The sequence below is a fragment of the Hydra viridissima genome, unplaced genomic scaffold (genome assembly GCF_058129835.1).
Source record: "Hydra viridissima isolate aposymbiotic clone 2 unplaced genomic scaffold, HvirCarnegie_v1 scaffold_2, whole genome shotgun sequence".
NCBI lineage: Eukaryota > Metazoa > Cnidaria > Hydrozoa > Anthoathecata > Hydridae > Hydra > Hydra viridissima.
The window spans coordinates 15,528,077-15,541,152 of record NW_028324301.1 but is presented as its reverse complement, the minus strand read 5'-3'; the positions used below and the strand labels follow the sequence as shown (position 1 = coordinate 15,541,152).

The 13,076-nt window shown below is 29.4% G+C and overlaps 3 protein-coding genes across 6 annotated transcripts in view; 1 reads left to right on the top strand and 2 right to left on the bottom strand.

Annotated features, from left to right (window-relative positions):
• Positions 1-6,452, top strand: part of LOC145185387 (bridge-like lipid transfer protein family member 1) — a 36,041-nt gene extending 29,589 nt beyond the window's left edge. For 3 of the 4 annotated variants that reach the window (XM_090079784.1, XM_090079783.1, XM_090079786.1), the window contains 17 exons: positions 100-173; positions 271-396; positions 579-609; positions 696-878; positions 979-1,038; positions 1,125-1,425; positions 1,555-2,097; positions 2,207-3,168; positions 3,259-3,498; positions 3,671-3,817; positions 3,892-4,030; positions 4,147-4,304; positions 4,422-4,607; positions 4,704-4,931; positions 5,103-5,444; positions 5,541-6,002; positions 6,119-6,452. In XM_090079784.1, coding sequence (XP_089935910.1) covers positions 100-173; positions 271-396; positions 579-609; positions 696-878; positions 979-1,038; positions 1,125-1,425; positions 1,555-2,097; positions 2,207-3,168; positions 3,259-3,498; positions 3,671-3,817; positions 3,892-4,030; positions 4,147-4,304; positions 4,422-4,607; positions 4,704-4,931; positions 5,103-5,444; positions 5,541-6,002; positions 6,119-6,441 — 4,505 coding nt within the window. In that variant the 3' untranslated portion in view covers positions 6,442-6,452. The remainder of the gene's footprint in view (positions 1-99; positions 174-270; positions 397-578; positions 610-695; positions 879-978; positions 1,039-1,124; positions 1,426-1,554; positions 2,098-2,206; positions 3,169-3,258; positions 3,499-3,670; positions 3,818-3,891; positions 4,031-4,146; positions 4,305-4,421; positions 4,608-4,703; positions 4,932-5,102; positions 5,445-5,540; positions 6,003-6,118) is intronic. The other variant, XM_090079785.1, reaches the window with a different exon arrangement.
• Positions 1-13,076, bottom strand: part of LOC145186566 (uncharacterized) — a 337,374-nt gene that overhangs the window by 75,529 nt on the left and 248,769 nt on the right. The window lies entirely within an intron of this gene.
• On the bottom strand, positions 9,762-11,668 carry LOC145195145 (uncharacterized). Its single transcript, XM_080072936.2, has 3 exons — positions 10,855-11,668; positions 10,343-10,521; positions 9,762-10,188 (listed from the first exon to the last, which is right to left on the bottom strand). Exons 1-3 carry the CDS (start codon positions 11,087-11,089, stop codon positions 9,898-9,900), a joined length of 705 nt encoding a protein of 234 aa, XP_079929062.2. The 5' UTR covers positions 11,090-11,668; the 3' UTR covers positions 9,762-9,897.

Genomic DNA, 13,076 nt, shown 5'->3' with positions numbered 1-13,076 from the left:
TATTATTCTTATCTTTTTAAACTCAGCTTACATGAGAATCTTGCTAATGGTCCTTTAGGAGTACTTTATCTTATTTAAAAATTGCAAACACCCATTTAGGAGTACTTGTTTATTTGCATTTTAAAAATGGTTATGATCAATGGAGAATACAAAGGAATATAATTTCATCAGATGTAAGTTTGTTTTTAAGTAAACAATTTTAGCTTTTGAAAATGAGGGAAATTTTTATTTTAAAAATTAATATTTGTATTTTCAAAAACTTGTATGTAGTTCCCCATTGTGGTTGAGCACTTATTTGCTAAACCATCTCAAGAAAATGTGAGTCATACAATGGATTTAGTTCTTCAAATTACCATTACCAATATGGCTGTCTGCTTACCACTCCAGGATTTTGATGTAGGGAAATGTTTATTCAAAACTTTATCTTGTTTGTTATTTAAACTTTTTTATATTTTCTTGTTTTTAAGTAAAAGCTTATGTTAAAATTGCTCTTTTTCATATCTATATATCTTTTTCATATCATAAATTTTGTATTTTTTTTTTGAATTAATTAAATTATTTTTCATACATTGGTTCAGCAAGGAGCAGCTTTCTTGTCAGGAAATACTGGTGAGTTATATTATTATAAATCTATTTTCAAGCTCAAATTTTTTTTAAAAGTTTGAAATTTTGACATTTAAAATTTTTTTCCTTAGAGAATGAACATGGTCATGGTCAGGCATTAGTTGTGACAGTTCAAGAAATGTCCATTAGCTGTTGTAGTAGTGGTTCATTTGTAAGTACTGGGTTATTTCGGAAATTTCGCTTACAGTTTAATGAATCGTTTGATCATACAGCTTTACAATGGATCATTAATGAACAAGAATTAATGAACACATGTAAGTTTTTTGGAGAATAATTGTATCAAAAAATTAAACATTTAAGTTTTACATTCAATAAATGGCTTTTTAACTTGGTTTTTTTCATAATATGATATAGATTGTATTCCTGAAGGAAGTTATCAACTATGCTCCAAAACCACTTCATCTGCAACAAGTGGTAAATTCTTTGTTGATTACTTTGCTAAGCATGGTAAAAATTGCAAAACATGAATTATTCTTTTATTATCAAAATTTTGCTGTTAGGTTTTCCCCCAAAATGGTTGATGACATTGTTCTGGAAAATGTGTGGTGTAGATATTCATATTGATTGTAATATTGGAAAACAATTAAGGCTGCTTACTAATGCTTTAACAACAATAATGGGGGAGTCTGATGTAGGTGACTTGTCATCTGTAGCTGAGGCCGATCTTGAAGCCAATGAATCTAATGAATATGTTATAGTTGAAGAAGATGATGTCTTTGATGGATCATCTTTGCCATTAAACCAGCAAGTCTCATTGGATAAGCAACTATGGATGCAAACCAACCTTGTCAATAATTTAAGGTAATGTGGGAATATTTAACATTGGATAAAGATAAAGTTTAAGGTCTTAAGTTTTTTTAAGAGAAGAATTTATTTACTTTATTTAAATAAAAATTTACTAATTTTATTTACCTGGCTTTGTTTTTTCAGGCGTGAAAATGCAGATGATGATGTAATTAATCATGAAGTGAAAATTCTGCAGGAAATCGAAAATGCACTCTCAGTAGAGTTTTTCAAAGATGTCAAGATGCATTTTCGCCGTAAATCATCTCGAAGACCTCTTCTCTCCCATAATAATGATGTTCAAAAGTTGACTCCTCGAAAGAGTATTTCTAGCAGTCACAAATCTGTTCATGGAAAAACACATGAAAACTTTAAAAAGAAATCAAAAAAGTATGTTAATGAGTTAGAAAATCCTTCAGAAATAAAAAAAGTAAAGTTTGATCATACTGCTAATAACCCTTTTCCTGTACAAGCTAATACTGCAAAAAAAGACATTGGGTCTAAATTTTCTCAGATTCCTGTTTTTGACAGTATTAATGAATTGGGAGAGTTAGATTTAAACAGCACCTCAAAGATGTCTTCAAACACTAGCTCAATCAGTATGGATTTTGAACTCAATATTGTTCTGGATATTGACTCTGGAAAATGCACATTACACTTGAGCAATCCAATCAAAGATGGTGATACAATGTATGCTTTTTTTTTCTTATATTTTTTAAAATTTACATAAAATAAATATTTTTATTTCTTTGTTTTTTAATTCACTATTTTTAAATTATCTTTTATCTTAATTTTCAAGTAGATCTGAAAATTCCCCCATGGTTGATATTTCTCACAAGCCAACATTTTACAAAGCAGATTCTTTTAATAGTAAATTTCGACAAAATCACTCTGCTGCAGCTGTACTTTCTTCGCATCTTCCTACGTCAGATGAGAGTGTAATTCTCCTAATTCCAGGTGTGAATGCTCGAGTACATTATTTATCTTCGAATTATAAAGAAAAGGAACCTTTATTTACTGATGGATCTGATGCTGATTCAAACAGTTCTTCTAGAAAGTATGCAAATAAAATTGGTAGTTTAAACTCTGTTCTATCTATTCAGTCGTTACCGAAAGAAATGATTCTAAGACCATCATTACTAGATTTCATAGAAAAAGCTTTAGAGCCAATAATGGATGAATTAGGAGGTTCTCTGGAAGAGAATATTTCTACTCCAGCTACAGCATCTGTTTTATCATCATCAGGATCTGGGCTTTATTCTTTTCCTGTCAATGTTGTTGTAATAATTCGTATTGATCCATCTGATATTCGATTTAGTTGTTTACCAGTATCAAAAGTAGAATGTTTGCTACGAATACCTTCATTAGATTTTGCAATAACTTCTTGTCCACCTCTCTGTACTATTCCTTATTCAAATTCACCTAAAAAACCAAATAAGTTAGTAAAAAGACATTCTTCTAATTCACTGTTGCATGAAGACAACTCTGTGTCAGCTAGTTTTAGTTGCACAGCTTGTCTTTCCCGTTTCTCATTCTGCATTTTCCATCCTTATGGCAAACAATATCCTGTTTTATCAGAATCAAATTTTCCCCGAGTTGATTTAAAATCTGATAGTAATAGACCTATATCTGGGCGCAAAGATTCTCTCAGTTTAAATGTTGAGTTCATTAAATTTAATTTGTCTCGAAAGCGCACTAAGTTACAGTCAGATGTAAATGAATGTGAAAAGCAGGATTTTCGTACAGCTGTTAAAGTTTCAGGTTGGTTTTAAACTTTATGTCAGATTTAGGTGCTTGGTTAAAATAAACTGTTATTTTTTATTTGTCTTTTCTGTTTGTTTGTAACTTTAGTTATTTGTGACATTGGCTCAGCTGCATTCAATTGTGACATGCGACGTACTCATGAAATATTGGATGTTCCTAAGGCATGGTACAAACATGATCTAATGCGTAGAATGTTTCTTGGTAAAGAAGGGACTTATGCCACTTCAATGACACGAGAAGGTAAAATTGTGACATCAACCTATGTGGCAGAAGATGTTCTTCCTGCTAGTTCTAGTGAACTGACAGCTATAAATCCAATAATAAATTGTAAGTCAGTTATAAAAATTATTTACTTGAATTTCCAATTATCAAAAAAAATTAATAGGAGCCTAATAATTTATACTGGGACTTTTATAAATATTTAACATCTTTGTATAAGTATATTAGGCTTCTATTATTTTTTATAAAAATTGCAGTGTAAGTTTATATTTTGTTTCAGTTTCTGGAGGTCATCGGCGAGCAAAGAGTGGTAGTGCTGCATTTCTTGGGAATCTTATAGGAAGTCCTTTTCCTACTCCTCGAAACACAACCTCTAGATCACAAAACGAAACTTTTATCTTTGACTCCTTGAAGCCTTCTAATAATGGTAATATTTTGTTTGTAGCTGATTGTTTTTACACAGACACATACACACAATTTTTATGATTGCTATGTTTCCAGAAACAGTTGGGTCAAAAATGACTGTGTCAACTAATGGTTCAGACACATGTAGCGAATGGGAAACAAACGTGGTTTTAACATTTAATGTCTCTCATGTGGATGTGTCTACAAATACAGGAAATGTCATGGGTCAAGTTGTGTAAGTTGCCTTTTAATGTATGCAGAGTATTTATAAAACATGCGTTTTGTAAAAATCATGTTTTATAAATTACAAAAATCTAGTACTAATTGAACTTTTTGCTTTTTTTTCATTAGTTGGAGTACAAATGACCTTCGCCTAAATGCAGGTATTCTTGTCAGTAATATTGGTGTAAGCACAAAAACAGTTGAGCTCTCTATTAGGCAGGGCTCTTTTAATACACATGGTGGTGTCATTGGAGGATCAATAGAAGTCCAAGAAATCTCTACTCTTGGTAGCTTAATTGCTTATATATATATATATATATATGAACTCTTTTTGCTAGATTAATATGAGAAATTTTGTTGCTTTTAAAGATCCAAGATAAAGTTGTGTATTTTTGGTATTGTAGGTAGATTTTCAGAAAATGTTAATGAAGCTGTATCTCATAAGGCAAATTTAACTATAAAATCTGCAGAAATTCGTTTGGATTATATGGGTTCTTGCATCGTAATGACTTCTCTGTCACTCTTTAAAGTAAAACTAGATAATGAATGGCCATTTAAGTTGACAGAATCACCAAAACCTGATTCTGGAGGTATTGTTGACTACAGTTTGCTTATTTTCGCAGAGTTTATATATAAGTAATTAGAAAATCTGATTCAAATGATTTTTGAAAAACTCTTTTTTTTAGATGTTAAAATTTTTGTGAAGTGTGATGTAGATTGGGATGAGTTACAGATTATCATGTCTCGCTCTACTGCTTCTGACTCAACAAAGTTGGTATTGAAACTTGAAGAGTTCTTTAATCAGCAGCATCAAAGTAGTGTAAAACTGTTATCTTCTTTGCATAAATTTGATAATTCTCTGTCTCATTTGAAAATGTCGGTCGTAGAAGAACCAGAAAAAGATGCTAAGAAAGGTTGCAAATTTTTGTCTTGATTAATTTATTTTTCTCTGTTATATAGTGGCTGTTTAATTCTTGATATTATTAACTTTTTTTTTAAATGTTAAACAATTGCGTCGATAGATGATAACGGCTCTGTTATTTATATGCGCTTATAGTTAACGTCAGCTACATTAACATTTTTAGAACTAAAATATCAGCATTGGATAAAGCTTCTTAAAAAGAGCTGTTGTAAAAAATTACATGGCGATGAAATTCCTAGTAAAAAGGTTTTAATTGGTGGTAAGCTTTTTATCAGAGGAAACTTCTTGTCCCTTGCTTGTTTTCACGGATCGAATTTTCGTTCTCAAAGTTGGGCCCTTTTCACAATGAAAGAACCTTGCCTGGAGTTTTTAAGCGAGACAAAAGTCGTTGAAAAAAGTTGTCAAGTATACCGTGGATTATGCGTTCAAAAAGGTATATTTTCATTGGGGAAAAAAAGTAACACTCAGTTGTTTGAAAGAAGACAATCCGTAGAGAGCCTCTCAGGTATTTCTTAGTTTACTTACCTGTAGTTATGTTTGCAATTTATGTGGAATACAAATTTTTTTTACATAATTGCAATACTAAGTGAATGTTTTTTAGATTTCATGGCAACAGTACGCAGAGTATCAAGAGGGCGTTGTAATCCACCTTCTCTTGGTGCTCCGGTGCACGAGTGGCTCGTATTCATAAATACAGTTAACGCCCAAGATTTACCTTCCTCTATTAAAGGAAAAGAAATTTCAGAAAAGTTGACACATGTTAAGCTAGGTAGCGGCTTGCGTAAAGTATCATTTGCTCCTAAATATCGCTATGAAAACGACTCCGAGGTAATTTTTGGGCTACCGCAGTTCTCGCTGCAATTGATTACAGAGCATGATCAACCTATTTCTTGTTTTAATCTAAATACTCCAGAAGTATTTGGAAACAGCCCCCACATAGTAGATACTCAGTTGTTATCTTCATTCGACGATAGTATATGTGTAACGATGGATGCCAGTCTTTACTTCTTTTTACACGATTTAATATTGAGTTATATGAAAGAAAAACAGTCGACTGTTTCTGGTAAATTTTTTAAAATATTAGTTAAAAGTTTTTGATCCAGTTCCTTGTGACTGGGGCTACTAATTGGATTTTTGGTCGAAAATGTTTTGCTATTATCTCTCGTGTTTTATTTACAGGTGGATCAAGATTATCTCGTAAGCAAAATATCGAGGTGCCAGAAATCCTTCCTGATTCTCGAAGCTCAACTATTAGAACTGAGTGCAAGTACAGAGAATTCCGCTCAAAAGGTTGGAAAGTAGAGCCTCGTGTCCGTTTCTTAAGTTGGGCAGGACAGCAAATAGAACCAGTGAGTATTGATTGGGTTTTGGAAAAACTCGGTTTTATGCATGCTGCGTTAACTATACCTAAATGGGTACAAAGAGGTGCGCTGGACCCTTTAGATAGAACTCTTGCTCACGTGATGAACAAACTTCTTGCTCAAATGGTTAAAGATATTTAAACGAGTAGATTGAGAAATATGTTGTTTTTTTTTTTATTACTGTTGTTATTTTATTTTTTATTTATTTTTTCATAAAAGTATTTTCATCGATAAAAAACTTTTGTGAACTCACCGAAAGCGAAGTTCACACGCAACAACTCAAAAGTAATTACGTCAATTAACTGTAAAAATCAAAGTTTTAAAATATATACCCTACATATAATATTATTTTTAAAGGAGTGCTCTTATACTAAAAACACTTTAAAATAAGAAAATTTATAATTTAGTTGTATGCACATTTTTTTTTTTTTTTTACAGATATAAACTTCTAAAAAGAAAGCACTTTTTTTTTTTTTTTTTTTATTAAAAAAAAACAAAACGTTTGCATCTTTCGAAAACTAACTTAATTTTATCCCCAGAAAAAAAAGCCTCACCAAAAGCATCATGTATTATTTGAATTTCATTAGAAAAAATGTTTCAAAAGAGTTTAATTTTCGTAGGATATTTTCACAATTTTTTTCTTTTTTTCTTTTTTTTATTCTTTCGATTATTAATGAAATTGCAGCAAAACTGTTTCCGACATTTTCTGACGTTTTTAAACAATTCCAGACATTTTAGCTATTTTATTCTGATTTTACTTTGCTTCTGAATATGTGCAAAAAAAATAACATCTATATTTATTTAGTATAAATTTTGTCAAATATTGTGTCAAATAAAAATGTAACCTAAGTTAATATTTTTTAAAGTGTAAGAAATAATTTTGGATTTACGATATAAATAAAACTGGTTACAAATTAAGATATAATCAATACAGTTTTTATTTCTAAACAACAACAGTTTTGTTTTATTAAAAAGGGTAAATTTAGTTAAAACTCTCTTTCGTTATTTTTCTACTAAATTGAAATTACTTTATAAAATTGTCACTTTGTAAAATCTCATTTATTCTTTAATGCTACTTTAGAGAAAAAATCCTTGTAAACGGGAGAAATGATCGTAATTAATGCACAGTTAATTTTATCGTTCATTTGTTTTATTTTATGCTCTGTAATGAAATCTAATTTTTTTTTAAATATAAAAATTTAACATATAAAAGAATAAAGACGTCTTGAAAGGTCATTTCTTACAAGGATATTAAATAGAATTTTATTTGGTGAATTCTTTTGGTTGTTCATTTTCAATCCCATTGAATTATAAATCTTAAATTCATCGTGGCCGTTGTTGAACTTAAAATCTTGGGAAATAAAGAACGTTTTTTTCATCATTTTTCATTTTTTCAATTATCGTTTTATGTAAATAAAACTTCCGTATGCGTTAAAAAAAAAAAAAAAAAAAAAGGTAAGAATCTTATTCATGGAAGTAAACTAGTTTTGTTAGTGAAACCCTAAAAATCTTCAAAATCTGTCATTCTGTAACAATTTTGCATTTTGAATTCATTATCTATGTAAGTAACAATAAAAAGAATATTTAAAATGAAGTTCTCCGAATTTCGAAAATGTGCAACGTTTCACTCTAAAATTATGTTCCGAGACAGCGTTAACTTACATGGGATTTTGTCATAAAGCACAAATTTTTGAGACATTTACTATCAAACGAGATTTCGGTTAAGTAAGTTTGTCAGTGCCGGAACGGATTCTTTTCATCAAAATTTTTTCTATGAAAAGGTTTTACTGCATACGTCAATGTTCATAGTATTTAATTAATAAGAGATGTTGATCCTTTCGTAGAGGTTTTGTGAATAAAACACAAAATGAATTTGGAACGAGATTTATTGGCTATAACCTTCTTCATCTTCTTTCTGAGATATCCTATCGTTATTTTTTATGATAAAAAATGGAGAAGAAATTCTCCTTATTCTCCCTAATACAAAGTTCTAAAGTAGAAATGAGAATGAAATATTATTCTTGGTCCTATCGATATGTTCTTTTAATTAAAAAAAGTCTAATCTAAGGCACTTACAACTTACGCAAGGGCTCTGATACAAACAATCTTTAGAGTAATTTTATGTAAAAGCTGTAAAAATCGTTGTTTTTTTCTTTCATTTGAATTTTCAAATCATGAATACCATTTTATACTCATTTTTGTGAATGTTTTCGGTGTGCTAATGTTTGCCGTCAAAATACTTTTATGAGATATTAGTTAAGCTGATTTTGGTTTGAGTGAGCCAGTCCAGATTATTTTTAATGTGGAATAGTTCACAGACTACAACAAGCCAGTCTAGATTAAAGTTAAATGCGGTAATCATACAAAAGAAGTATTCTTGGTGTTTTATAAGGATGTGTATTAAAAGGAAATTCCTTTTTTTATTAATAGCTCTGGATATACTGATACTTGAATGAAGTTCTTTACAGCATTCTGCGGAATTTCATTTCTGAGTCATTACAAAATCTGATTTATTCTTAGTATTGAATATAAAAAATTTAATATATGAATGTTAACATTTAAAAATCAAAAAATATTGATTCACATTAAGTTATTTAAACTCAAAGAAGTTCTGGCAAAGAATTCAATATGGTAAACGTCATGTTCTAAACCGTTTAGGTTCAATTTGAACAAATTTCTTTTTTTGTATAAAAACGAAATTTGCTCAAAAAATAAAAATTAGTCTACTCATATTTTCACAGAAAATTATTTAAACAAAAATTTTAAATGTTATTGGTTTCTCAATAATATTTTTGATTTAATCTACTTCATTGTCAGAAATTTTCGCGAATCGAAGTAATCGCGAGTTCTTGAAGATTTGTTTAAATTTAGTAGATATATTTAAGTTGAGCAGATCCGTAAAATCCACGAAAACCTCTTACATTAAGTATTTGCTTTGCTACTAAACACGCGTACACAAACGCGTATCGCAAAGTTCTCCAAAAATACTTTTAGTTTAGAAAAGTAAAGAACGCTATCATGTGCAATTACATAACTCCATTAACCAGATTTAATTGGCAATTTTAATATATTAATACAATTAAGCTGGCATGACATTTGTATAAAATCTTTCATTGTTAAATTTCCAACGTTATTAAAACTTGTTTATTTAACATCTTATTCCCCGTTCACATAAACGATAAAATAGGTCTAATTGTAGCATTTTAAGCTAAAACCGTTATTATTCCGTATTTTATCATTTGTATGAACTTACGAACAAATTTTGGATGTATTTTTAAACTTGCTTCAAATATAAAAATTCATTTTTATCCAGTACTACAAAGTAGAACATCTATAATGGAGAGCGAAACTTTTTTTTTTTTTTTTTTTTTTTTTTTGATAGAATTACAACCTCTTTTCTAGGTCTATTTGTCTTTTATGAACTTTCAAAAAAGTCTGTGAACGACGATTTCAAAACACTGTTTAAAAACAATTTTGTTAAAATAAAAAACATAAAAAAGAGTTATAAATTACAGACGGGAAGCCTTGATATAATTATTAATAATATATTAGCTTAATTATATTTATTTGTACACAAATATATAAAAAGTAAATGTTTCAAAATGATATTAGAGCTCCATAAATTTTTGAGTGTTCGGATTTTATAATAGTCTTATAGTTTGTGAAACTGTTATATATGGGCAGATTTGATAAGCTTGTTGTCTTTTCAGTAGAGTATAGAGGATGAATATGTTTAGTTTTTGAAGTTGGATAAATTCTTGTAATATTTTCATTTTTGAGAGATTTTTTTTTCTCAATAAAGTCATTTTTATCATTACTAAACTCGGATGTCGGTGAATCGTAATGTTGATGTTTTCGATATTTTGCTCTGCGATTTTTAAACCATACCTAGAAGAAAAAAAAAGTAAAGTTTTAATACGCTAATGAAATAAAATTAACTAAATAAAATGCTTACTCTAAAACTTAAACTTAAAAAATTATGACTTTGGATACAAAAGTTGCTCTTATTTGAATATATAAATTATATATAATGTTTACATACTTGTATCCTACTTTCGGCTAATCCTGTAAATGAGGCTAGCTTTTCTCTGAGAACTACATCTGGATAATGACTTGTTTCAAATGTTCTTTCTAGAGTTGTCAGTTGATGATGCGTAAATGCCGTTCTGACTCTTCGGTGTTTTCGACCATGAAGGTGTTCTTGTTTTTCTATCATTACGTCTGAAAAAAAATTGTAGTAAGATTTTAAAATTTTACTATAACAAAGTTAAAAAAAGAAACCACGAGACAAGCAAAATTATTTTAAAATTATTATTTTTGAATGCCATAATAAAAGCTGTGTAATAAATTCAGTCAGTAATAAATTTATGACAAACAACGATGACATGTTGATGATAATTATTTCCTTGTATTTAAGATTTTAATCCATGAGTAAATTAACACCACACAAAGAATTGTTTTTCATTATAAACGAATTTTTTGTTTTTTACGCTGCTTCTTCGCATGGAGGCTGAGATCTTTACCCAAAACAATAGTTCGCATAAAATATCTTACCCGCTAATTTATCCATAATCCGTTCTTGGGGTGAATTTTTTTTAAGCGAAAAATCATCGATGCCAAATGATTGGTCGCTTAAATCCAGTGCCCATACGGAGCTAAGTTGGGAATCTTCTTTTTGGAGGTTTTTCTTAATGGATTCTTCGTATGTTGGATATTTATCAAACGGCATTTTAAATTTTGGTTTTAATATGTTTTCAACAGAGAACGATAGATTTGCTTTCCTCGACATATTTTTGAATCTTTTTTCGGTTATGAATCTCTAACTTATCTCACTTTTATTTCCAGGATTCAATCTGTACAAGATGGTTGATGTTAATAATCAAAACCTCACTTCACTGGATCTAATTAAATAATCTTTTAAATAAATGGCTTTTTGAGCAAATTAAACGACTGTCAAATCTAATGGTGTTTTCTTGAAGTGACCGTGTTGCGTAGACTTTGTATAAATCAGCCAACGATCTCAGATGGTAGTGTCAACTAAAGAAGAGATTTGTTTACTTTTTGACTTTTTTTATGAATGAGCTCGGCAATGATCGCGCGAACTGACAAATTTCTGTTCCTCCTCAGTCTAAACAAAACTCTAGATGTTTTTGTTGAAGCTAATCTCCCTCAAAATAAAACGAAGGATTAAATAAAAGACATCCGGGCGTTGTAACCAAAATTTATACGATTTATCTGAGATTTAACAATTTCGTTAATAAGATCATAAAATAACAAAAATCCTTCATAAAAGAAGCGTCTAAAAATGAGTTTTCGCAATTTTTATGTCATCGATAATATAATCTCTCTTTGTTGCAAAAAGACGACACATCCTCAATAAATAAGAAAACATAGACTGTATTGTGAATTAAGTAATTAGATTAATTTGTGAACGCTGATTAATTACAAAGTAACGATCGGTAATTTCCGAATAAAAAAATAAAGTTCCCGCCTCGGTATTGACTGTCAACTACGTGGTTCAAATTTTTATTTACAAATATTATATAGATATTTTTAACAATTAGAAAGAAAAAGTTTTTTGAATTTTCCAATTAAAAATGAAAATTAATCAAAGCAATAAAAATAATAATAATAATAAAAAAAGTTAGAAAAACAGCACGCACATTAAAGTGAATGTCTCGTTTACTATCAATTTTTTTACTTTAATTCGTTCTTTTGCTCATTTTTTCATTGAATTAATTTCATATTCAACGAATTTGCCCACCATTTTTTTGGTAATTTTTTTTATTTTTTGTAACTTCTTTAATTACCTTAAAGTATAAATCTGCGTCAAAAAAAATAATCATTTTAAAAATGCCACTTTGAACAAACAAGCGACCCAGTTGTACGCTTATCTAATTCGAGTATACGCCTATCGGCGGTTGAAATGTTTAAGTTTGAAGGCTTAACAGGAAAGTTATGTCAACAGCTTGATAGTGTAAGTGTGTTTAGTATCTTAAGTGGATATTGTTTAAATGGCGGTTGATTCATTCCAATCATTTTAGTGTAATGAAGTTTCTTGAAAAAACGAGAAAAACTAATTCACCAAAAAGATCATAAAATGCAACTTTCAAAAAAAATTGAAGCCCTTTTTTTTTCTTTCTTTATTCACGAGACAAAAGCTGGGCTATTAAGGTAAATGTTAATTTTAAACGTTTCTTTTTAAAGCGGTAGTAGCGGTAGCTGCAGTTGCTTGATTGCTTAATTAAAAACAAACGTGTGCATACAGAACAACGCCACTGCAGATTCGAAAAAGTGAACAAAGAAATTTCTGAATTTTTTTTTTTTTTTTATTAATGCGTGGTCAAGGTTTTCCAAGTCTTTTATCTTGCAGTTCTCATGAAATAGGGCTTTTTTACTAATAATAATAATAATATTAATAATAAAAATAGCAAATATTTCTCAACAACTAGGTATTAAACTTAACGTTGGCACACTATTTAAGGGTAACGAAGAGACGCCTTTATATGTAAAAGGCGGGAAAGCTTGTAGTTCAGCTTAATTAGAAAAATCGTATTAAATTTAAGCCGGCGCTGAACTTTCCTTCCATCATTTACTAATGGATCGGAAAAATTAAACTAAAAAAAGGCGAGAAAAGATTAATCAAATAGTTTGCTCAACTTCTTAAATTATTATGATTTTAAAAATTTAACCTTTCAAAAACATGTTAAAATAGAACAAAATAAATAAATAAAACAAAAAAAGGGTAAATTCTGACAAATGTTCAAGCTTTTTGA